Genomic DNA, 27,560 nt, shown 5'->3' on the forward strand with positions numbered 1-27,560 from the left:
CAATGGGCCCCTTGTGGCCTGAAAACGGAGTGCTTGCTTACTCCTAGTCTATGGCGTAACCAGAGCAACACCCAATTACAGAGCGTTTTCGATCACATGACCAGATCTTGAGATTTAATTATTTTTAAGCTTTAATTACATAAAAATAACAGATAGTTTGTGAGAATATTAACCCTAAATGCTATTTACGAGGGTTGCCCAGAAAGTACTGCACTGCATTTTTGTTTTTCAACAGTTCTTTATTGCACATAATGAGAATTACACACACGAAGGAATGGTGTTTTATGTACACACCCTGTTTTTCTATGTCATCTCCATCCCATTCTGTGGCCTTCCTCCAGCGCGAAACAAGGGTGTGTATGCCCTGTCGGTACCAATCCTTGTCCTGGGGGCGGAGCCAGTGCTTCACTGTGTGAATCTCCTACTCATCGAGCCGGCCGCGGTGGTCTCGCGGTTCTAGGCGCGCAGTCCGGAACCGTGCGACTGCTACGGTCGCAGGTTCGAATCCTGCCTCGGGCATGGATGTGTGTGAAGTCCTTAGGTTAGTTAGGTTTAAGTAGTTCTAAGTTGTAGGGGACTGATGACCTCAGTAGTTAAGTCCCATAGTGCTCAGAGCCATTTGAACCATCCTACTCATCGTCCTCAAAATGTCTTCTACGAATGGCATCCTTTAATGCGTCTGTCCTCGCGAATTACAGCAACAGCTCGCTGCAACATGTGAGGTGTGACAACCGTGGATGGTCTCCCCAACCGCTGCAAATCGTGGAGCTCTGTCGAACCGCCCTGCAGTGAGAAATTCAATGACGGCACGTTGCTTATAACGTACATCACCTACAGACGCCATTTTGAAACTGTCCTGCAGCTACGCTTACTGTCGGAAGTGACGGAAACTTGGCGCGCTCACTAGGGAGCCTTCATACTTACGTAACGTTTCGCTTTCATGGCATTGCTTTAGGCTGAGGAAAAAAAGATGCGGTGCATTACTTTCTGGGCAACCCTCGTAAATGTTATAATCAATCAGGCTAACAACAATGTGAACAATATTTTTAACTTAGGAAAATAGCCTATTGCGACAGACAACTAGAAGGATCACTCCCAGTCTAAATTACAAATTTTTATCCTTTGTGCTATCTTAAAACTGGAGGTAACACAAGATGTGCTCTGAATTGTTCATGAAAATGACCTATCATAACAAGTTTTTGGATTAATAGTTCGGCCACAATAGCAATGAAAGTGGCAGCAGTTTTCGCATCATGAGAAAGACGCACTGTCCAGTCACACTGATGTGATCGGCTGTCGAAAGCTTGAACAACCAAATTTTGCAACGTAGACCTCTGTGAGACATGCAGGAAGAGAGTCAACGCAGTCCTGTAAGGTACCAACAGGGATGTGTTGCCATGCCGACTCGAGTGCCTTGGTCAGTTGCACTTGGTTTCTCCACTGGGATCCATGGGGCGAACACCCCGATCGAGGTGGTTCCACACTTTCTCGACTGGGTTGGCCAGAGGAGTACGGTAAACTCGTTCTCGTGCTCTTCGAACAACGCACATGCACTGCAAGCTGTGTGACACATTGCATTGTCCTGCTGGTTGATGCCATCATGCCGAGGAGAAACAAACTGCATGCAGGGATGAACATTGGTCCCAAGGTTACATGCATACTTGTGTTGACCCGTTGTGCCTTCTACAATGACGACATCACCCATTCAATGCCACGGAAACATCCCCCGGCCCATAACGGTCCCTCCTCCGACCTGGACGCATGCAACAACGATTGTTGCTGGGTGTTTGCTTTCAGATGTTTCACGTATTACAAGCCAGTGCCCGTATTTGTGATGGAGCATAAATCGTGACACATCTGAAAAGGCCACCAGTCGCCACTAAGTGTTTCATTACCGTTTTTCATTCATTAATTTATGTTCTAGAAGAGCTTCATAAATTTGGGCGACACCAGCAGAAGGAGCAGCTCACATCCTATAAGACATTTGTAAGTATGCTGTAAATACTCAAGGCACAGCTAACTAAGACTGAACACACAGTCCAGCCACATTATGGTGACCGCCGCCTATGTTTGGCGTCAGCGTGCAGGAACCACTCACAGATGGCAGGTGGAGGCACTAGCAGTGGAGGACACACAAAGCATGTCGGGGAGGGGGACGCGCCAAAGATTGCAGTTCTTGTCGTAAGTTTATGAAGCCCTGCTAGAATTTAAATTAATCAATCAAAACTGTTAATTAAACACTGAAAATTTGCAATACAGGGTGATTCAAAAAGAATACCACAACTTTAAAAATGTGTATTTAATGAAAGAAACATAATATAACCTTCTGTTATACATCATTACAAAGAGTATTTAAAAAGGTTTTTTTTCACTCAAAAACAAGTTCAGAGATGTTCAATATGGCCCCCTCCAGACACTCGAGCAATATCAACCCGATACTCCAACTCGTTCCACACTCTCTGTAGCATATCAGGCGTAACAGTTTGGATAGCTGCTGTTATTTCTCGTTTCAAATCATCAATGGTGGCTGGGAGAGGTGGCCGAAACACCATATCCTTAACATACCCCCATAAGAAAAAATCGCAGGGGGTAAGATCAGGGCTTCTTGGAGGCCAGTGATGAAGTGCTCTGTCACTGGCTGCCTGGCGGCCGATCCATCGCCTCGGGTAGTTGACGTTCAGGTTTCATAACTAACCTTTTTCGTAGGACTCTCCATACAGTTGATTGTGGAATTTGCAGCTCTCTGCTAGCTCTGCGAGTCGATTTTCCTGGGCTGCGAACAAATGCTTGCTGGATGCGTGTTACATTTTCATCACTCGTTCTCGGCCGTCCAGAACTTTTCCCTTTGCACAAACACCCATTCTCTGTAAACTGTTTGTACCAACGTTTAATACACCACCTATCAGGAGGTTTAACACCATACTTCGTTCGAAATGCACGCTGAACATCTGTCGTCGATTCACTTCTGCCGTACTCAATAACACAAAAAGCTTTCTGTTGAGCGGTCGCCATCTTAGCATCAACTGACGCTGACGCCTAGTCAACAGCGCCTCAAGCGAACAAATGTACAACTAAATGAAACTTTATAGCTCCCTTAATTCGCCGACAGATAGTGCTTAGCTCTGCCTTTTGTCGTTGCAGAGTTTTAAATTCCTAAAGTTGTGGTATTCTTTTTGAATCACCCTGTATAAATGTTGTTTACGTTGAGCAGTTGCGTTTTCCAACACATGCTGCAATACCTATTTGTGTACCTATTTTCAATAATTAGTTACGCTGACTTTAATCATTCAAGTCACACACTTTTCATTGCATATATAAAGGCATAAATAAAAATGTGACTAACCCATTCGATTTATGTCCATGAGCGCTTTGACACGCTGCGTCGATCTCCTATTTGCATTAATTACTACAAATATTATATTGTTAGCGCAGAGGCCATTACAGATTACTTCTCCACTCATTAAGTAATTAAATACTTCACTTCCACAGTCAATCTATACGTACATAATACCAATCGTCTCCTTGCGATTTCTAATTTGGTGTGTCGTACTGTGATGTACGTTTAATGGTTTACGCTCTAAGTGCGCATATGTGTATTCCGATGACTGTCTTTGTGCAATCTAGTATCAACTCTCGTGGCGTCACTTCCAAACGATGGAAACCTGACACGAGCACATGGGTGGTCCGCTGCTACCGATTCATCCTGACACCAAGGCGCTCAAAGCAAAACAAGCCATCTCGGAGCTCTTTTTAGTCTGTCGTATCACAAGGACAGAAACAAAGGGGAAGCTATTCTTCCGTTCCTTAAACTAAGTGTTCTGGCCTTGTACACTTACGAAATGACTTTTAGTTTTTAATTATGTACACTTTTAGTTTTTAATTATGTATTAACTAAATATCTGGAACATTATAAATGAAAGTTCCCATCTATTTTATTAATCTGCCTCTGCCGGCCGGTGTGGCCGTGCGGTGCTAGGCGCTTCAGTCTGGAACCGCGTGACCGCTACGGTCGCAGGTTCGAATCCTGCCTCGGGCATGGATGTGTGTGATGTCCTTAGGTTAGTTAGGTTTAAGTAGTTCTAAGTTCTAGGGGACTGGTGACCACAGATGTTAAGTCCCATAGTGCTCAAAGCCATTTGAACCATTAATCTGCCTCTGACGCAATAGCAAAGCAGCAGCAGTAGCCAGACGTGTCCTTTCGAAAGTGTTGACCAGAGAAGGAGAAGGTGAAGTTTAATACCAGCTAACTGTAACAGTTGAACGAAATGTCGCAGCAAAAGTGTGGGCATTAAACAATGAATGAAATGAAAGCCCTCTATCATGCTTATTTTAAATGCAACATCCCAGTCGAATTAGTGGGAGGTGAATGGACATCAAAAAAACCGTCCATGCGTTACAGGGCAGTTAGAAAACAGGCATTAGAAATGGTTGGACTATACCAGGGTAAAACTTTGTTCTGTCCAATCTGTAGGTATTTATGAAATCACTTTCTGTCCAATCTGCAGATACTCATGAAGTCACTGTCATTATTTTTCTTCTTTTATCTTGATGGAAGTTTTGCTGTATGTCGTAAGCCGCATGTTGCACCATTTAGATTAATCAAATTATTTATGAACAACTTGAGGTAGCGATGCCACACTAATACACAGATTTGTTACAGGTCTGCTCCAAAATTCGACCTGGTCATTTTGGAACGATTGCTGACGCCGTGCTTCTACGGTCTGATTCACAAAGTGGGCTCTCCACCTCTCGTCGGATACATTACCGTAAGCGCAACTATCCCCAGCCTCTGGATTGACGGAAACCCAAGTAATCCTGCTTACCTTCCAGACTTTCTGGTCGCCTCTTCACACCGCATGTCATTCTGGGAAAGACTTTACATGACATATCTATGGCTCTGCACAAATTATTACTTCTTATATGTATTGATGCCGGACCAAGAAGAAATCCAGAGAAAATATTTCGGATCTGACATCCCATCAGTTTATGAAACTGAAAAAAATTTCAGTTTGATGCTTATAAACAATCATTTCAGTATAAACTACCCTCGACCGAACCTGCCAAACATGATAGAACTGACTGGACTGCATGTGGAACCCAACCCACCGCCTCTACCTAAGGTAACTACGCTTGCTTCTGTCGTTACAGTAGTATACACCACCTTGATATCACCTGAATTGTCAAAATAACAAAATTATCACAAGTGTAAAGCGCATTATACACATAAATATATAATTTTAGAAGACTATCACACTAACAATATTACATAGGTTCCTAAGAATATAGCACAATCGACGAACTGCCATATCTCATCAAAAGTAATTAGAAATTCAGAAGAGCAAAGTAGGGCGTACGACTTTCTCCAGTAAATGTAGTTATGGAAACAAGACACATAACACAAAGAGTTTAGTAACGAAACTAAAAAGCGAGAAGGAAGGTAGGAAGATTAGCATCTAATGTGCAGTCGACGTTGGGCTCATTACGATGGAGCGCAAGCTCGAATTGGGGCAAAGGGCGAACTGGCGAAGGATGTCGGCAGTGCACTTTTTATAGTAAGCACTCTGGCATTCGCCTCAAACGATCTATAGAAACCATAGGATCTGGATCCGAATTCGAAAACTACTTTACTGACAACATGACTCGTGCATGTGATGTGATTTATATGTATTTGCCGATGCTGGTGCTGATTCCGCATTTGACATTTGACGATTCCACTATGGCTGCAGTACATTAGGACTTTGTTTTTATGAAACAGATCTGATGATGGTCATTAAAGACCGAAACCGGTAATCTGTTAAACAAAAAAAGATTGTGACCATAGACGTAAATTAAAGAAACTTATTACATATACGGGTCACTGTGTTTTTCGCGACGATGTCGCAGCTTGTGATTCTGGTGGATAGTTTCTAAGAAAACTGGAACTTCTGAAGCAGCTGTATGCCAGACATTCGTCTTTGGATTCCGTTGTGTACGTCAGGCCAGATGTAGATGACTGTCGTGCAGTGTTACTTTCCATCGAACGCTGTTAAATGTGTGGTCTGTGCCTAATCAGATACAACGACCATAAAACGCCAAAAGGGATCAAAAGACCACTTTGTGTCTTTTGCAGCAAACAGTGACATGAGACTAAGTTCTGGCGGGGCATAGCGAGAGAGCGCAGTGATTAAGACGCTGGAATTGCATTCAGGTGGAACATGGTTCGACGCCACATTCGGCCATCCAGATTTAGAAATGATGTGATGTGATATGATATGAATCGCTTAAGGTGAATTTTTGGAAGGTCACCCTCAAAACAAAACTGCCAACGTCCTTTCTGACCCATTTCAAACTCGATTTTGTTCTGTGTCTGGAATGACCTGATAGTTTGCGGTATGTTAGATCCTAATCTTCGTTACGTGCATAACCAAAGCAGATATTATTTTGGTTAACATTTTTGGAATACAGTGATCAATAGATTATTATATTTTAACTAAGGTTCAGTCTTGATCACAACACTTATGTCTCAATAACATAGGTGACCGGTTTCGGTTATATTTATATAACCATCTTCAGACCCATGGCTTCCTTGAAGGATGGTGGGCGGAGCTCTTCTCAACTTCGTAGCAGCTGAGGAGAGCTCCGCCCACCATCCTCCAAGGAAGCCATGGGTCTGAAGATGGTTATATAAATATAACCGAAACCGGTCACCTATGTTATTGAGACATAAGTGTTGTGATCAAGACTGAACTTTAGTTAAAATATAAAGCAGATACTACTTTTGTAATATACAGATCTCACATTTCCATTTCGTGGATAAATCTGGACTGTTCATTACAGTGAATATTTCTCTTTCACTTCTTACTCTTTACGACTGGTCACTAATGGAACTATGTACACTCCTGGAAATTGAAATAAGAACACCGTGAATTCATTGTCCCAGTAAGGAGAAACTTTATTGACACATTCCTGGGGTCAGATACATCACATGATCACACTGACAGAACCACAGGCACATAGACACAGGCAACAGAGCATGCACAATGTCGGCACTAGTACAGTGTATATCCACTTTTCGCAGCAATGCAGGCTGCTATTCTCCCATGGAGACGATCGTAGAGATGCTGGATGTAGTCCTGTGGAACGGCTTGCCATGCCATTTCCACCTGGCGCCTCAGTTGGACCAGCGTTCGTGCTGGACGTGCAGACCGCGTGAGACGACGCTTCATCCAGTCCCAAACATGCTCAATGGGGGACAGATCCGGAGATCTTGCTGGCCAGGGTAGTTGACTTACACCTTCTAGAGCACGTTGGGTGGCACGGGATACATGCGGACGTGCATTGTCCTGTTGGAACAGCAAGTTCCCTTGCCGGTCTAGGAATGGTAGAACGATGGGTTCGATGACGGTTTGGATGTACCGTGCACTATTCAGTGTCCCCTCGACGATCACCAGTGGTGTACGGCCAGTGTAGGAGATCGCTCCCCACACCATGATGCCGGGTGTTGGCCCTGTGTGCCTCGGTCGTATGCAGTCCTGATTGTGGCGCTCACCTGCACGGCGCCAAACACGCATACGACCATCATTCGCACCAAGGCAGAAGCAACTCTCATCACTGAAGACGACACGTCTCCATTCGTCCCTCCATTCACGCCTGTCGCGACACCACTGGAGGCGGGCTGCACGATGTTGGGGCGTGAGCGGAAGACGACCTAACGGTGTGCGGGACCGTAGCCCAGCTTCATGGAGACGGTTGCGAATGGTCCTCGCCGATACCCCAGGAGCAACAGTGTCCCTAATTTGCTGGGAAGTGGCGGTGCGGTCCCCTACGGCACTGCGTAGGATCCTACGGTCTTGGCGTGCATCCGTGCGTCGCTGCGGTCCGGTCCCAGGTCGACGGGCACGTGCACCTTCCGCCGACCACTGGCGACAACATCGATGTACTGTGGAGACCTCACGCCTCACGTGTTGAGCAATTCGGCGGTACGTCCACCCGGCCTCCCGCATGCCCACTATACGCCCTCGCTCAAAGTCCGTCAACTGCACATACGGTTCACGTCCACGCTGTCGCGGCATGCTACCAGTGTTAAAGACTGCGATGGAGCTCCGTACGCCACGGCAAACTGGCTGACACTGACGGCGGCGGTGCACAAATGCTGCGCAGCTAGCGCCATTCGAAGGCCAACACCGCGGTTCCTGGTGTGTCCGCTGTGCCGTGCGTGTGATCATTGCTTGTACAGCCCTCTCGCAGTGTCCGGAGCAAGTATGGTGGGTCTGACACACCGGTGTCAATGTGTTCTTTTTTCCATTTCCAGGAGTGTATTTTCATGGCTGTATTTGCGTGTAGGAAAGGGTGTTGAGAACATATCTTTCATGACAATTTATGGCGCGTCTGCTTTGCAACTGCCTCGATAATACATAAAAATCGGCTATTTTAGGTGTTTACAATTCAGTTTTTAATTTCACGAACAGGACATACAAGACTGGCTGGATGGAGCAGAAAACGGCGCCGTTTACTTCAGTCTGGGTTCTACTCTGCAAGCAAGTATGATGCCTGAAGATAAAAGGCTGGCGTTTCTCGAGGGTTTCAAAAAAATCCCACACAGGGTGCTGTGGAAGTGGGAGAAGGACATGGACGACCTGCCACCCAACGTCAAAGTCTCAAAGTGGCTGCCGCAGCAGTCTGTACTGGGTATGATACAGCTAGTGCATCACATCACAAATACTGTGGCTTATTCGTATGTCTGTTTCCAACATTTGTCTGCCTCATTTACCGAAAATTAATTGGATTTGCAAGAATCATATGGAAACCTAGGCGCTACAGTCTGGAACCGCGCGACCGCTGCGGTCGCAGGTTCGAATCCTGCCTCGGTCATGGATGTGTGTGATGTCCTTAGGTTAGTTAGGTTTAAATAGTTCTAAGTTCTAGGGGACTTATGACGTCAACAGTTAAGTCCCATAGTGCTCAGAGCCATTTGAACCATTTATGGAAACCTCCTGCAGACCTAGACAGCAGAAACTACCTTGTCTATTTTTTGCACTGCATTACTACTGCCAGGTAGTGCAGCTCTTTGTTTTTCGAAATAACAGGCTCGCACGCTTATCACGAAAAAAGTTTTCATCGGCTGTATTTGTTTGTGTGGAGAAGATGATTGACTGTATCCGAGCCATGACTTCCGCTAAATCCGTAATGTCGCCATATTGTCTCATGGTGTGAGTACATACGCCATTTCACACTGAAACCCGTCTGTAGAATCAGAATGTTAAGCTGGACAGTCACTTTGACATTAATCGAAAGAAATAGTCTACATGCCAACACTGGGTTTCATCTATTCCTTGTCCTTCGTTACATGCTCATTTATAACAGAGCGAACAGAACACTCTATAAATGCAGGAAGAGAGTATAGCCATGAGTGCTCTAAAAAGAGCATAAGGGGATCCGTGGGAAAGTGCAGTGGGAAGTGATCGACAGACTGTTGTAACAGATTATGCTTATCCATTACGGATATTTTAGAACCGTGAGTGTATATTGAATGTAAATAAGTTATACAGAACTGCAACCAGTCACTTTTTTGAATAATTATGTTTTATTCCATGAACCGGTTTTCGAACCTTTTCAGGTTCATCTCCAGATGGTGTGAGGTAGTTACATCATTACTGGTAGTAGCATAATGTTGGGTGCTTGCTCTACTGCAGAAAGATGGGTCACACTTTAATGTATCGCCATGACTATAGCTTATCTGTCGATATGGATGTAAATTCAGTTTTTACTTACTGCGACAGTATAGGCCAAACATGATAATTGCTATTATAAAAAATGCTATAAACTGCCTGTAATATACAATTAGAAATAAGATATCAGATCACCTGAAGTTTGTTCTTGTAGTAATTTATTTATTTATTTTATCTTGTGCTCTCATGTTACCGCCATTATTATTAAAATACTTCCCTTATATCGACTTTAATACATGTAAAGAACAACAAATTACATCCTGTACAAAGTAGGCCTATGCCATATCTTTCTGTCAAGATCTTTGTTACAAGCAACAGTTGTAAAGCGCATGCTGGATTCTGGAAAAGTCTCGCTGTCAAAGTGTAAATTAATATAGTTTGTGTGGAAGTGTATGTACTGATATAACTACTGGACATCAGAATGGAGGCAGACAGATGGACACTAACCGAAAAAAGCCACCTATGCTGTCGCAGTAAGTAAAAACTGAATTTACATCCATATCGACAGATGAGCTATAGTCACGGCGATACATTAAAGTGTGACCCATCTTTCTGCCATAGAGCCAGCACCCAGCATTATGCTACTACCAGTAATGATGTAACTTCCTGAACACATCTGAAGATGAACCTGAAAAGGTTCGAAAACCGGTTCATGGAATAAAACATAATTATTCAAAAAAGTGACTGGTTGTAGTTCTGTATAACTTATTTACAAACTGTTGTAATCCTATTTGACAGATTTTCAGTCGTTAGTCTTGTGACTTTCTCGCGACCTATGTCCTCATTTATTTGCTGGATTATTCTAATCTCTGTCTTCCCCTACAGTTTTTACCCTTTATAGCTCCTACTAGTACCATGGAAGATACACCCTGGTGTCTTAACAGGTGTGCCGGCCGCGGTGGCCGTGCGGTTCTGGCGCTGCAGTCCGGAACCGCGGGACTGCTACGGTCGCAGGTTCGAATCCTGCCTCGGGCATGGGTGTGTGTGATGTCCTTGGGTTAGTTAGGTTTAAGTAGTTCTAAGTTCTAGGGGACTTATCACCTAAGATGTTGAGTCCCATAGTGCTCAGAGCCATTTGAACCATTCTTAACAGGTGTCCTGTCATCTGTTACTTCCTCTTGTCAGTGTTTGCCATATATTCATTTCCTCGCCGATTCTGCGGAGAACCTTGTCATTCCTTACATTATCAGTCCACCTAATTTTCGTCCGCCCCGGTAGCTGAGTGGTCAGTGCGACAGAATGTCAATCCAAAGGGCCCGGGTTCGATTCCCGGCTGGGTCAGAGATTTTCTCCGCTCAGGGACTGGGTGTTGTGTTGTCCTAATCATCATCATTTCATCCCCATCGACGCGCAACTCGTCGAAGTGGCGTCAAATCGAAAGACTTGCACCAGGCGAACGGTCTACCCGACGGGAGGCCCTCGTCACGCGACATTTCATTTTCATACCTAATTTTCAACATTCTTCTGTAAAACTACATCTCAATCGCTTCGATTGTCAGTGCCCGTATCCAGCGTAATGGTGCTTCTGAGGTACCACCTCCATGCCGGTCCGGCTAGCTGCACGGTCTAACGCGCTGTTTCCCGAGTAGGAAGGTGTGCCGGTACTCGGCACGAATCTAGCACCCAAACATTTGGGTTTACACTCGTCTGGTATGAGACGTTCCCCGGGAGGGGTGGGGAGGGGGTCCGTCCAATGGAGGCCGAACCGCACAATATCCCTGGGTTCGATGTGGGGCGACGGTGGGGTGGGTGGACTGCTATGGCCTGTTGTGAGGTTGTGTACCACTGAGTGGTTTCTAGGTCCCCAGTTTGATACATACGTGGACGTATACCAACTCCATATTCCTCAAGGACAGTGGTCGGCCTAGTAGTGTTCACACCGACGCGACGAATTGTTTACGTGTAGTAATCACTTGTTGTGTGCGGGTGTACGTTATACAGATTCTCATACGAAAGGCAGCTGGCGAGTCGCCTGTGGTCAGCTTCACGATGGCTCCAGACAAAAGGCAGAACAACCACGTACAACTAAACAAACAGTGAGAAACAGTGGGAGAATACTCCCAGTCGCGTATGGGAAGCAAAATTAAATAAATCAGAAGGAGTTTCGGAATGGGGCTATCTGAGGACTGCAGTGGTGCAAATAAGCCACTGATGCATAAACCATAACTGTGTATAACACAGTGTGGCAGTCGTTCGAGACTTAAATAGTTAAATGACCATATAGTCAGGTGTAGACCTAATCTCATTATGTTACACTGAAATAACTTACGCCTCTTAGCTAACATTCATTAACTGCATGTGTCCTACTCCGAGATGAAAACAATAAATTTAAATTTACTGTGAAGTCAAAACCAATAAAGCTGTACTCATATACGCGTACTCGATCTGTGCCTTTACTCAAACATGCAAGAACGAGGATCAAGAAAATTAAACATACATCATTCTCTGCCATTAGATGCAACTACCACAGGTATTAGTACAAATGTTGTTGAAAAATACGTGTCAATGAGCCTAAAAGTGCACTCAGTTGCTCGAAATGCACTGAGATGCCCAGTCCATGCAATCCGTGTGATATTGTAAGGAAACCAGCCCCAAATACGCGTACACCGGCTGTGAGATTCGAATACAGTGTGGTCTGCGGTTCACAGCAATCACAACAAGGCTTTGCAGATATGATCACTTCAGAAAGTTACATGATTATTAAATTAGTAACCAGAAACCAAGAAACATGGCAAACGCGTTGAATGAATGGGAACGTATATGACTACTATCTTAAAAATAAACAGAAAAATAGAATAGGGAGAGGCATGTGTAGCAAACATTACAGTTAACTACATGTAGAAGATCGACAAGTTACAACATTACAGTTGGAACAACACTTTGATTTAAAGAAAAAACATTACACAACTTTTATAATTGAAAGTCTGATCGTATTTATGAGTCTGTTTCAGAAATATCTTCTTTGGTTGCACCTCACCTCATTGCAGGATCCCGAGATAATGTGGTGATGATTACGCGCGATGTTAATATTTGACGATTCTGCGTTGAAAATATGTCCACATCTTTTGTATAAATATTCCAAGTAATCTTATGACTCCCACCCCATCACAGCTATCGTTGGGACCATCAAAGCACAGTCTTCTAAAGGTTCAAATCTGATATTGTCCGCATTCGTCGTTTTACCAGTGACCCACCGACTCGCGTCCATTACACACGTGAAAATTTTCTTAGTTCCTCTACCATTAAAAGTGCAGCGCATAGTTAATTCAATATTAATCACTATTTTTATGCATTTGATGTTGATAAGGTGCACATATTAACTTAAATGTTTTGTCTGTATCTTATCGCAAGGAAATTCGACCCACCAGCCATGCTATCACGTCAGCAGTCAGCGTCTCTTATTCGATTGTTTAGTTTCGATATTCGAAAACAGGCTCTCCTTCAGAAAAGATATATACACGAACATTGATCATTTATGTTCTTGTAATATTTGAATGTATTGACATTTATTGCTAAAAAAAATTAATAAACATAATAAAAAGAACAAATTATTTATATAATTTCACTAGAGATCGACATTTACATATAGAACTGTTCCAGAAAGGAATATACTGGCAAATATAAACAAGCAGTTACGTAGGAACGAGTAGTGCAAAACCCTGGACGTGACTGACAGATGTGGAATAAAAAAATAGCTAGGTACAAAACAGTTACATTTACACCGATCTACAGATTTAACTTAGTTACTGCTATTTCTTTTGCCATCCCCAATAAAATATCAAACAAAGAATATCTCAATACGATACTGGACGTGTTACACTCTGCTGTAATCTTGCGGTGTTTCGTACGTTTGTATAATCTTATGTAGATCTTCATCTTCTGCAGTGCCGTCTCTGGTACAATGAAGTAGTGTATTATGCAACAGATCTGTAAAAAAAGCCTCTTTCGCATACTCAGTTTGTATCTCTAGTGGACGATACAGAATTTACCATTTATTAGATAAAATCTCGAAAATACGTTCGTTGAATAGTCGCGCACGGCTAATTATGTAACGTCTTCTCGTATATGTTTCTGTTAGATGCAAAAGTCTTTGGAAACCGAAGAATCAATAACAATGGAGATGAATTTGTAATCGCATCACAAATAGCAAGCAACGCAATGCCAACAGATCTCTTGCAAATTAAACACAGTGGTCCGCTCGGAACTGCGTTGGTGATCCTTACCTTCTTTCCAGAGACAGCATCTATACAGGTAGGAATGTTGCTGCTTGCCAAATGTTGCTGCAATATTTTTGTAAAATTCCTCTGTAGGTTTCCACAACCATACGTCGATCGTTTTGCGACATCAGTTACACCAAACGTGGCTCTCTATAGCACAAACAATACTGCAATCATCTCGCAGGTTTAAATCGACAATTTGGCACTCCGACACTACGTACCAGAAAGTAAGAAGTCTTTTGGTTACTTTAAGATTTTCAATCCCAAGTAAAGGAAAAAAATGTAAAGGACTGCTACTTCTGAGACATAAAGTGACCGAAGAATGAATGAAGCCCGCTCTGCCTCCTAGAGGACCGTCATACATATTTTTTAAACATCTCAACTTTCGTAAAGGGCAACAGAATATGGTGCTATTGTTTCCAACATTGAACGTCTTACTGACCCAATGACTGCATAATCACAGCATCAACGCCACCACAAGGTAATCGATCTTGCAACAAGGAAAGAATCCACTAAGATTAAACTGGTTTGGAAATTATTTACGTTTTATTCAGCTTACGGTCATTATTTACGTTTTATTCAGCTTACAGTCATTCCTAAGTGATTTACAATAGATAACTATTCCACACAGAAAGCCAAAACAGATATCATTACACCTGTTCATATTTTCAACCTCAAACACGTTTCCACAACTACAAGCAACTTCATGCGATTCTTCACATTCCCGAGTAAGTAACACTGACCCCAGCAGCTCATTGTACAATCAAGTTCGTGATTATCACTCCATATTCACAGAGGTTCGTCCTTCGAGGTCTCAACTGTATCCTTAGACGCCACGTCACAAGATTCTAATGGCGCTGAATCATTTCCGTCATTTTCTTACACATACACATTTAAGTGCACTTTAAAAAATTAAGTAGTGTTTGTTCTTTTGTACAGTATGAAAAATACATGAGTTGAATAACTTTAGAAAAATTATGTTGACAATAAGACGTGTGTGTAAGAAACTTGTTGTGGCTAACAACTATGAACTAGGAAGTTGACTCAGGCCTAAGAATAAGGTGGAACAATGGAGTTTAGTGCCTCTTCAACCTCCGTTTGGACGACTGCCTTGGCGGTAATAAATTTCACTCTGCATTTTATTTTGTCAAAGTTTAAGCGTGAAAAAAAAAGCAGCACATGCAGTTCTAAATTTTCAAAGTTACTTCTCTACGTGTTCACAGGTGTTCAGTATCATTAGAGTGCTGCATAATTAGTCAGCATAACATAACATAAATTTTATGCATTGAGAGCAGTATCGACCAAACGCACATGAAAGGAAGGAAGATCAGGGCTTAATGTTCCGTTGACGACGAAGTCATTAGAGACTCATTAGAGACAGCACCATTCGCGGTGTACCACGTCGCAATTTATGTTCAGCGCCAGATCAGTTGTTGGACCAACCTCGGGATATGTCCACTCGTCACATCAGCCAACGACAAAGTCCCTTTATACCAGCGACGTCTCCACTCTCTCGCCTGTGCCTCGGTTACATTTCGCTTTCTGTGGCGCTAGCTTATTCGTTCGAGTCAACTTGCAACATTACCTTATATTCTAAAATATTCACAAACTTACTCACATTCAGTTTTCGTACACCTTCTAATACACTGAATATCGTGTAGGAACCCCGCGAGCACGCAGAAGTGTTACAACACGACGTAGCATGGACTCGACTAATGTCAGAAGTAATGCTGGAGGTAACGGGCACCATAAACCATGAAGGGTACGAGGGGGTCGAGATCTCTTCTGAACAGCAAGTTGCAAAGCATCCCTGATATGCTCAATAACGATCATATGATCATGTATGGGGTTCTGGTGGCCAACGCAAGTGTTTAAACTCCTGGAGCCACTCTGAAGCACTTCTGGACCTGTGGGATGTTGCATTGTCCTCCTAGAATTGCCCAAGTCCGGCGGAATGTACAATGAACATTAATGGATGCAGGTGATCCGACAGAATGCTTACATACGTGTCACCTATCAGAGTCGTATCTAGACATATTAGGGGTCCCATATCACTCCAACCGCACCCGCCCCCCCTCCCCCCACACCATTACAGAGCCTCCACTAGCTTTAACAGTCCCCTGCTAACATGCAGGATCCACGGATTGATGAGGTCTCCATACCCGTACACGTCCATCCGCTCGATACAATTTGAAACGTGGCTCGTCCGACCAGGCAACATGTTTCCAGCCATCATAAGTCCAAAAATGGTTCAAATGGCTCTGAGCACTATGGGACATAACATCTGAGGTCATCAGTCCCCTAGAACTGAGAACTACTTAAACCTAACTAACATAAGGACATCACACACGTCCATGCCCGAGGCAGGATGCGAACCTGCGACCGTAGCAGTCGCGCGGTTCCGGACTGAAGCGCCTAGAACCGCTCGGCCATTACGGCTGGCCATCATCAGTCCTATGCCGGTGTTGACGGGCCCAGGCGAGGCGTAAAGCTTTGTGTCGTGCAGTCGTCAAGTTTACACAAGTGGGCCTGCAGCTCCGGTAGCCCATATCGATGATGTTCCGTTGAATGGTTCGCACGCTGACACTTATTGATGGCCCACCGTTGAGATCTGCAACAATTTGCAGAAGGCTTACACTTCTGTCACGCTGAACGAGTCTCTTCAGTCGTCGTTGGTCCCGTTCTTGCACGATCTTTTTCTGGCCGCAGCGATGTCGCAGATTTGATGTTTTACTGCATTTCTGATATTCACGGTACAATCTTGAAGTAGTCGTAGGGGAAAATCCCCACTTCATCGCTACCTCGGAGATGCTGTGTCCCATCGCTCGTGCGCCGACCATAATACCACGTTCAAACTCAATTAAATCTTAATAACCCGCCATTGTAGCAGCAGTAACAGATCTAACAACTGCGCCAGACACTTGTTTTGTATAGACGATACCGACCGCAGCGCCGTATTCTACCTGTTTACATATATCTGTACTTGAATATGCATGCCTATACCAGTTTCTTTGGAGTTTCAGTATAGTAATGTAAAATGAATGGAGACTTATGAATGAGTATGATTAACAGTCTGGATGATTGACTGTAGGTAAAAAGACGGGGGCTAGTAGAAATCCTTGGGTAACAGAAGAAATATTGAATGTAATTGATGAAAGGAGAAAATATAAAAATGCAGCAAATGAAGCAGGCAAAAAGGAATACAAACGTCTCAAAAATGAGATCGACAGGAAGTGCAAAATGGTGAATCAGGGATGGCTAGAGGCTTATCTCACTAGGGGTAAGAGAGATACAGCCTACAGGAAAATTAAAGAGACCTTTGCAGAAAAGAGAACCACTTGTATAAATATCAAGAGCTCAGATGGAAACCCAGTTCTAAGCAAAGAAGGGAAAGCACAAAGGTGGAAAGAGTATATAGAGGGCGATGTACTTGAGGACAACATTCTGGAAATGGAAGAGAATGTAGATGAAGACGAAATGGGAGATACAATACTGCGTGAAGAGTTTGACAGAGCACTGAAAGACCTGAGTCGAAACAAGGCCCTGCGAGTGGACAACATTCCATTAGAACTACTGATAGCCTTGGGAGAGCCAGTCCTGACAAAACTCTACCATCTGGTGAGTAAGATGTATGAGACAGGCGAAATATCCTCAGACTTCAAGAAGAACATAATAATTCCAATCCCAAAGAAAGCAGGTGTTGACAGATGTGAAAATTACCGAACAATCAGTTTAATAAGCCACAGCTGCAAAATACTAACGCGAAATCTTTACAGACGAATGGAAAAACTAGCAGAAGCCAACCTTGGGGAAGATCAGTTTGGATTCCGTAGACTTATCTTAGAAGAAAGGTTAAGGAAAGGCAAACCTACGTTTCTAGCATTTGTAGACTTAGAGAAAGCTTTGGCAATGTTGACTGGAATACCCTCTTTCAAATTCTAAAGGTGGCAGGGGTAAAATACAGGGAGCGAAAAGCTATTTACAATTTGTACAGAAACCAGATGTGCAGTTGTAAGAGTCGAGGGGCATGAAAGGGAAGCAGCGGTTGGGAAGGGAGTGAGACATGGTTGTAGCCTCTCCCCGATGTTATTCAATCTGTATATTGAGCAAGCAGTAAAGGAAACAAAAGAAAAATTTGCAGTAGGTATTAAAATCCATGGAGAAGAAATAAAAACTTCGAAGTTCGCCGATGACATTGTAATTCTGTCAGAGACAGCAAAGGACTTGCATGAACAGTTGAATGGGATGGACAGTGTCTTGAAAGAAGGATATAAGATGAACATCAACAAAAGCAAAACGAGGATAATAGAATGTAATCGAATTAAGTCGGGTGATGCTGAGGGAATTAGATAAGGAAATGAGACACTTAAAGTAGTAGATAAGTTTTGCTTTTTGGAGAGCAAAATAACTGATGATGGTCGAAGTAGAGAGGATATAAAATGTAGACTGGAAATGGCAAGGAAAGCGTTTCTGAAGAAGAGAAATTTCTTAACATCGAGTGTAGATTTAAGTGTCAGGAAGTCGTTTCTGAAAGTATTTGAATGGAGTGTAGCCATGTATGGAAGTGAAACATCGACGATAAACAGTTTGAACAAGAAGAGAATAGAAGTTTTCGAAATGTGGTGCTACAGAAGAATGCTGAAAATTAGATTTGTAGATCACATAACTAATGAGGAGGTATTGAACAGAATTGGGGAGAAGAGGAGTTTGTGGCACAACTTGACAAGAAGAAGGGACCAGTTGGTAGGACATGTTCTGAGGCATCAAGGGATCACAAATTTGCTATTGGAGGGCAAAAATCCTAGAGGGAGACCAAGAGAAGAATACACTAAGTAGATTCAGAAGGATGTAGTTTGCAGTAAGTACTGGGAGATAAAGAAGCTTGCACAGGATAGAGTAGCATGGAGAGCTGCATCAAACCAGTCTCAGGACTGAAGACCACAACAACAACAACATGATTAACGATGCAAAAGTACGAATACCATTAAATCGCAGTTAAGAAAACTTGTATTTTTAGTAATGACATTAAGGCAATAATTTACAGTGGTGTTAATGTGAGCTACACACAGTGTAGTCATCACTAACAGTTCGGTTTAGGGAAATCAGGCGTACTCGAGAAGCGGTTTCGCACTGCGGTTAGTAATGAAGGGCAAATTCAGGAAAAACAAGGAAGCATATCTTGCACTTGTAGACTGGAGAAGAGTTTTCGTTATTTGGAATCGCTTTCAGGCATTTTATTATCAATTACTGGGACAGAAGTCTTACGCACCCTCTTTGTGCAACGCAGACTGCAGTAAAACTTCCCGGCAGATTAAAACTACATGGCGGACCGAGACTCAAACTCGGGACTTTTGCCTTTCGCGGACACGTGCTCTACCAACTGAGCAACCAAAGCACGGCTCACCATCCCCCCTCGCAGCTTTACCTCCGCCAATATCTCATGTTCTACCTTCCAAACTTCACAGAAGCCCTCCTGCGAAACATGCAAGAATAGCAATTCAGAGAGAAATGATACTGCAGAGGGGTGGCTTTGCCATAGCCTGATGGATGTTTCCAGAATTAGATTTTCACTCTGCAGCGAAGTCTGCGCTGAAATCAAACTTCCTGGCAGATTAAAATTGTGTGCTGGACCGAGACTCGAACTCAGGGTCTTTGACTTTCGCAGGAAAGTGTTCTACCGTTCTGACAGACAGCATTAGTAGGAATTGAGGGAGTGGTCCAAGAGCCTGGAACAAGGATACGTATAAAGCACGATAGCGTCACTCAGTCTCGCTACTGATACACTACAGGCCATTAAAGTTGCTACACCACGAAGATGACGTGCTACAGTCGTGAAATTTAACGGACAGGAAGAAGACGCTGTGATATGCAAATGATTAGCTTTTCAGAGCATTCACACAAGGTTGGCGCCGGTGGCGACACCTACAACGTGCTGACATGAGAAAAAGTTTCCAACCCATTTCTCATACACCAACAGCAGTTGACCGGCGTTGCCTGGTGATACGTTGTTGTGATGCCTTTTGTAAGGAGGAGAAATGCGTACTATCACGCTTCCGACTTTTATAAAGGTCGGATTTTAGCCTATCACGATAGTGGTTTATCGCATCGCGACATTGCTTCTCGCGATGGACGAGATCCAATGACTGTTAGCAGAATATGGAATCGGTGGGTTCAGGAGGGTAATACGGAACGCCGTGCTGGATCCCAGCGGCCTCGTATCACTAGCAGTCGAGATGACAGGCATCTCATCCGCATGGCTGTAACGGATCGTGGAGCCACGTCTCGATCCCTGAGACGACAGATGGGGTCGTTTGCAAGACAACGACCATCTGCACGACCAGTTCTACGACGTTTGCAGCAGCATGGACTATCAGCTCGGAGACCATGGCTGCGGTTACCCTTGACGCTGCATCACAGACAGGAGCGCCTGTGATGGTGTACTCAACGACGAACATGGGTGCACGAATGGCAAAACGTCATTTTTTCGGATGAATCCAGGTTCTGTTTACAGCATCATGATGGTCGCATCCGTATTTGGCGACATCGCGGTGAACGCACACTGGAAGCGTGTATTCGTCATCGCCATACTGGCGTATCACCCGGCGTGATAGCATGGGGTGCCATTGGTTACACGTCTCGGTCATCTGTTGTTCGCATTAACGGCACTTTGAACAATGGACGTTACATTTCAGATGTGTTACGACCATTGGGTCTACCCTTTATTCGATCCCTACGAAACCCTACATTTCAGCAGGATAATGCACGATCGCATGTTGCAGGTCCTGTACGGGCCTTTCTGGATACAGGAAATGTTCGACTGCTGCCCTGGCCAGTACATTCTCCATATCTCTCACAAATTGAAAACGTCTGGTCAATGGTGGCCGAGCAACTACTCTTGATGAACTGTGGTATCGTGTTGAAGCTGCATGGCCATCTGTACCTGTACACGCCATCCAAGATCTGTTTGACTCAATGCCCAGGCGTATAGAGGTCGTTATGAGGGCCAGAGGTGGTTGTTCTGGGTACTGACTCCTCATGATCTATGCACCCAAACTGCGTGAAAATGTAATCACATGTCAGTTCTAGTATAATATATTTGTCCAATGAATACCCGTTTATCATCTGCATTTCTTCTTGGTGTAGCAATTTTAATGGCCAGTAATGTATTTACCTCGAGATAATCCGTTACTCTCTTCATTGTCTCTTGAACAAACGATGATGAGTATGAACAAGAATTGAATCAGATTCCTAATATAATGGATGGAGTGCTAGCTGATGTCCATAAAATTTACATAAACTAAAAGAGCATGAGGTAGCCATGGTGGCTCGGATGCTACCATCATGATGCTGTAAACAGAACCTGGATTTATCCGGAAAAATGACGTTTTGCCATCCGTGCACCCTGGTTCGTCGTCGAGTGCACCATCGCAGGCTCTCCTGTCTGTGATGCAGCGTCAAGGATAACCGCAGCCATGGTCTCCGAGCTGATAGTCCATGCTGCTGCAAACGTCGTCGAACTGTTCGTGCAGATGGTCGTTGTCTTGCAAACGACCCCATCTGTTGACTCAGGGATCGAGACGTGGCTGTACGATCCGTTACAGCCATGCGGATGAGATGCCTGTCATCTCGACTGCTAGTGATACGAGGCCGTTGGGATCCAGCACGGCGTTCCGTATTACCCTCCTGAACCCACCGATTCCATATTCTGCTAACAGTCATTGGATCTCGACCATCGCGAGCAGCAATGTCGCGATATAATAAACCGCTATCGTGATAGCCTACAATCCTACCTTTATCAAAGTCGGAAACGTGATGGTACGCATTTCTCCTCCTTACACGAGGCATCACAACAAAGTTTCACCAGGCAGCGCCTGTCAACTGCTGTTTGTGTATGAGTTATCGGTTGGAAACTTTCCTCATGTCAGCACGTTGTATGTGTCGCCACCGGCGCCAACGTTGTGTGAATGCTCTGAAAAGCTAATAATTTGCATATCACAGCATGATCTTCCTGTTATTAAATTTCGTGTCTGTAGCACGTCATCTTCGTGGTGTAGCAATTTTAATGGCCACTAGTGTATAAACATCTCTAGCAGTAATGTTGGAGAAATTCACCACTATGCAGATGGTTATCGACTGCAATTCTTGCCTTTCCCCTTTCACTAACAGAATTAGAACTGGCAGTGAACTTTTGTAATGATATTCGTCCACTGTGGCTTATAGATTATTGGTGTATGTATAAATATACAGTGCCAGAAAAATTGTACACCAGTTTAGAGGTTTCCAATTGACTCAAGAGATAATGATGCAACAATGTATATGGAGTACATGAAATGATTACATTTACAGATCAGTAGCACACGCGGTTCTGAGGTGCCAGCTATCAACCCATGCTGAAACACCTGTATTAGTATGTTGTGTAGCCTCCACGGGCAGCAATGCAGGCGCTCACTCTGGTAACCAGTCGATCGTACAGATATAGATACTGTCCTGGGATACGTTATGCCACGCCTGCTCCATTTGTTCATGTAGTTCTGCAAGAGTTGTAGGATGACGAGTCGCACGAATGACTTCTCATCCCATCATATCCCACACTTGCTCGACTGGAGAAAAGCCCGGAGTTTGTGCTGGCCGGAAAAGGTGGTGCACGTCTTGCAGACCGAGTTTCACAAGCAGTGTGTGGCGGAGCATTATTATGTTGGAACAACGCATGTCCTTCCTATTGCAAGAACAGCAAAAGAGCCCTGGTTAGCGTCCCCTCGTGAAACACCAAAATTCAACGAGTCTTGGCGTCACCTACAGGAACATCAAAATTAAACGAGTGTTGTAGCTCATCGCACCACAGACCATACGGCCTGGGGTGGGGCCAGTGTGTGTTTTACGAATGCACTCTAGAAGACAGTGCTCACCAGGTCTACATTGTACGCAAAAACGACAGTCACTTGCATGCATTCCGAATCCCCTTTCATCACTGAAGACCAAGTGATCTCTGATATCGCCAGTCGAGTCGTGCGCATCGATCCTGTGGAGTGAGTGGAAGATGGGCTAGACGTGTGCGTCGCAGTAGTCCCACTGCTAATAACCAGTTCATAACAGTTCGCGTTGGGTTCACAAGCCCTCGTATTCGTGCTCTGGCATTCGTACGATCTGCTACTCCTACCCTTACAATATGGCGATCTTGGTGGGCATGTGTGCTGCATAGAACTCGTCTATTGGTGTGAGAATGTTCACGTGATCATTGACACCAGCATCTTTGGACAACTGACGTAGCACCTCCATTTTGTGTGGCAGTTCTCTGAAAGGACCATCCCAGCACTACGAAGGCCACAATTTGACCCGTTTCAAGCTTGCACAGTTCGCTAGAGGAAGTACGAGTGCATCTCCGTGGCGTGGTAGCCTGCTTGATCCACACGTTTGCACAACAATGAGCCGTCTGGCTGTGAGTATTCCCCATTATGGGGTAGACACAGATGGTACTACGCCATGTGTTGGCGGACGACGTTGAAACCATTATAAAATCTGACTGCTTGTGCAACTTCAATAATCTTTTGTTGCTGTTTTTTGCTTTCCAGCACATCCCAGTGTCCGCGTGTTCATCACTCAGGGCGGCCTGCAGAGCTTTAACGAGGCAGCCTATCACGGGGTTCCTCTACTGGGGATTCCCTTTTTCGGCGACCAGCAACATAACGTGGCGAAAATGGTCGACGCTGGCATTGGCATTGAGCTGAAATTCTGGGACGTCACGAAAGACACCATTTCGGACGCCATTCTAAGGCTTATTGAGGACAAAAGGTAAAAACAATATCCCTCTGAAATTGTGTTATTATTAGTAGATTCCTAAGCTCACTAATGTTTTATTATTTACATAAAAACGCTGAAGTGAATTTCGTGACAGTTGCTGGAGTTCGGACGATGCAGCTCTGTAGAATACTTTTCATAGGTACGACATATGGTGAGTTTTTGTTTAGAAATGACGTTACTGAAAGCTTTTAAATCTGCAGTAGTCTTAATGGATGGGAAAGGAAATGAGACTAAGAGGCTTGACATCTTTATATAGTACAATCGCAGTTAGGACAATCAGAGGCAATGCACTTGTAAAACTAATAAACCATAATCAACAGTCTACTCGTTTACAGTAAAGTTGAGATGACTGGACCATCTGTCTAGAATTTCACACAGCTTTGGTGTTTTATATGGGAGGTACTTTGGTTGGTGATTTGACGTGATACAATTTGTATACTACAATATCTTTAAAGTTTTTGTTTGACACTAAGAAACAAAATTGTTTTATTGGTTTGATAACCAGTTAGCTACCATTTCGCGAATTGAAAATTGGCAGGTTGGGCAATAGGAGGTTTGCCATGTCACTCAAGACGTTGGTTTCCTCCAAGGGCACTAAGGTGGACAGATAAACATCTGTAACGCTACGACAGCTCTTTTTTTGTAATCTCTAGCTGCACTTTGACGTAGACACAAAACCAATGTACTGGGTCTCGTACCATATTCTGAACAATCTCACACAGTTTATATTTGACGACGCCAAATCATTTTCACTGGCATTTATACCGTTCAGTAGGCTCGATACCAAGAGACTTACACAGAAGTCAAAGCCGAAAAGTTTCTTGGTCTATATTACCTCAGATATCGAATCGTCTTATATGGAACTGTCCACATGCTCCCTGAATTATTATGAGCACAGCTAATCACATACTTTATTATAAAAGGGTAAATAAAATGGGCATATTTTTTATACTTGCTAATTTTTCTTGCTTCTAAAAAATATTGTTTTCTGTTCAGTTTCTAGAAAACTGTGTCCATGGATGAGGAAGGAGGAACTCACTCTAAAAAGTAATTATGTCTTCATAGGGTTTCCATCTTCTGTTACACAGTTGATCGCAACATGACCAGGTTCTTTCACTGTTCCAATCATAAATCCCTAATGCATCAAACGTTATCCCACTCACCTACGTTTTCATATTTTCCACTTGCCCCGCAACGATCACACTTTTAGTCTCATTGATTCACATAATTTCTCCATGCGGCCTACCAAAAGTTAGTTTTCTTGATTTTTCTAGTCACTCTTGAGGACCCAAGTGTGACATATTGTCACTTTTAAGCATCGCAGGAATACTTTATCATCAACCTTCCTTCTTTCAACAGGTTCAGCGAAAACATGAAGCAGTTCTCAGCCGTCTACCGTGAGCATAAGGAAGAGAGCCTTCCTAAAGCCATGTGGTGGATCGAGTATGTACTTCGACATAACGGGGCTCCACATCTGCGCAGTGCCGCAAGAGACCTGACCTGGTACCAATACCTGCTGCTAGATGTCATTGCCTTCGTGCTGGCTGTAGTAGTGTCCATTTGTATAGCTTTGTACTGTATTGCTAGGTTTCTCATCTCCAAACTGTTTAAATCAAAGAAAGTGAAAAGTAATTGAGAACCTAATCTTCTGTTATACAGAAGTCTCTTTGCACACTAATTTATTGAGTGTCTTGAATGAAATGGTGGAACTGATGCATGCACAATGATTTGTAAAACATTTCTTGAGATTGTGTCACCTGAAATACAATGTATACAACGTTTTGCTCTCATTTGCATAATGTTATAATTGGGAAAACTATCTCTCCTAAGAGGCATCAAGCGCATTTCCTCTGGGATTTCGAAAGATTTTTTTTTCAATTTCGTACTTGGAACTTGTAGCTGATGTCGACGCGAACAAATACTCCCTATTATGTCTTTCGCGCGGCTCTCAGCGTCAACGGAAAGCGTCGGTTTGCCTCCTGTTACAAACAAAATGATTTTAAAGCCGAATTTTACGACTCCATTCCAGAGAGCTACCCCATATTAGTCTAGTGCAATTTTCGTTTTTTTTATCGACGTATATTAAAAGGGTCAGTAAAACAGTACGGTAGTCTTATCAGCGACTGGCACGCCACCCTGGCCCATGCTGACTGCGACTGCCATGTAGCAGCACTGCTGAGTCTCTGCTGGAGTAAAAGTTACCTTCGGGTTTTACTGTCCGTGTTAATATCAATGAAACGAAGATTGCAGTAGGCTGATTTGGGACTGCTCTATCGAATGGGCATTAACGTTTAGCTTGAAAAGTGACTTTGTAATATGAAACAAAGCGACACTCTCTGTCGACACTGGGTGTCTCGCAAAAGACATGATGAGCAGTATTTGTTTTGGCTGACTCCACCAACACATATGAAAAACAAAACAGCAAATATCTACCGAAATACCAGAGGAAATTCCGCTGACGAGTCTTAGAAAGGACACACTGTATATATTTTTAGATACTAAATCCAAATGAAATACTTCATCCTTTTCAGGATACTTCATTAAATAAAAACATTCTGAACATTTCGAAATGTGTAGGAGTTTATTCGTGTTCTTTCAACTGAATGAAATCTATTCCCTACAAAACAGCAATTAGCTTATTACCTGAATAATTTTTTTTGTCTTTAAACTAATCAAATAGATAGTTTGTTGAATTAAGTGTACTCATATCACCCAAGAATGAGACCAAAACACAATACAATAACTGTACCTGTGCGAAAGATGTTGTATGTCCATGTATCGTATAAACAACAGAAGACAAAATGTTATAATTCATATACAGTATTAATAAATTGTTTCAATGTAACTTCTCAAGATAAGATATTATCAGATTGTGTTTAATAAGGTAAGTATGTCATATTTTCTGGTTGTTGTCTGAACACAGAAATACTTTACACTTTGGTAAAAGTTCTTTTCTTCTCATCTACATTCTAGAAAATTCACGAACACAGCTTAAGTTTGCCAACACAGTAAAGATATCAATTTTCTTTTTTTCTTTCCTTTTTTCTTTTGCTTACGCCATAGTCCCGCAGCGATTGCAGCGTGGGCGTGGTTACAACAGATTTGGCAAGGTTAGTGTTAGGGATGACCGGATGCCCTTCCTGCCGCCACGCAGTACCCCCAGGACGGAATCAGAGTAGCCCAACTGTCTGCGTCTAGTGTAAATCGTGAAATAGTGCGAACGTGTTTCAAATGTCTGTGACGTATGTAACTGATGCGGAACGTGGGGACCAGCCCAGTATTCACCTAGCGGGATGTGGAAAACCGCCTAAAAACCACATCCACGCTGATCGGCACACCGGCCCACGTCGTTAATCCGCAGGGCCGTTTCGCCCCGGGGCCGGCGCGCCTACCCGAATCCAGGAAGCAGCGCGTTAGCGCTCTCGGCTACCCTGGCGGGTTACTGTAAAGATACCAATAACAGAGGAGAAACTGTGGTGTCACCGCCAGACACCACACTTGCTAGGTGGTAGCCTTTAAATCGGCCGCGGTCCGTTAGTATACGTCGGACCCGCGTGTCGCCACTATCAGTGATTGCAGACCGAGCGCCGCCACACGGCAGGTCTAGAGAGACGTCCTAGCACTCGCCCCAGTTGTACAGCCGACTTTGCTAGAGATGGTTCACTGACAAATTACGCTCTCATTTGCCGAGACGATAGTTAGCATAGCCTTCAGCTACGTCATTTGCTACGACCTACCAAGGCGCCATTATCATTTGCTATTTATCTTGTGATGCATGTACCGTCAGACCGATGTTCACGAATTACGAATTAAAGTTAAGTATTCCAGAAGCTACGTA

At 43.7% G+C, this 27,560-nt stretch overlaps 1 protein-coding gene across 1 annotated transcript in view; it reads left to right on the forward strand.

Annotated features, from left to right (window-relative positions):
* The window catches only part of LOC126175962 (UDP-glucosyltransferase 2-like), a 75,705-nt gene extending 49,419 nt beyond the window's left edge, over positions 1 to 26,286 (forward strand). Inside the window, exons 4-7 of the mRNA XM_049923049.1 lie at positions 4,661 to 5,120; positions 8,448 to 8,667; positions 23,494 to 23,713; positions 25,082 to 26,286. Of these exons, the coding sequence (XP_049779006.1) occupies positions 4,661 to 5,120; positions 8,448 to 8,667; positions 23,494 to 23,713; positions 25,082 to 25,358 (1,177 nt within the window). The 3' untranslated portion in view covers positions 25,359 to 26,286. The remainder of the gene's footprint in view (positions 1 to 4,660; positions 5,121 to 8,447; positions 8,668 to 23,493; positions 23,714 to 25,081) is intronic.
* The last annotated feature ends 1,274 nt before the right edge of the window (positions 26,287 to 27,560 follow it).

This window comes from Schistocerca cancellata, chromosome 3, assembly GCF_023864275.1.
Source record: "Schistocerca cancellata isolate TAMUIC-IGC-003103 chromosome 3, iqSchCanc2.1, whole genome shotgun sequence".
NCBI classification, from domain to species: domain Eukaryota; kingdom Metazoa; phylum Arthropoda; class Insecta; order Orthoptera; family Acrididae; genus Schistocerca; species Schistocerca cancellata.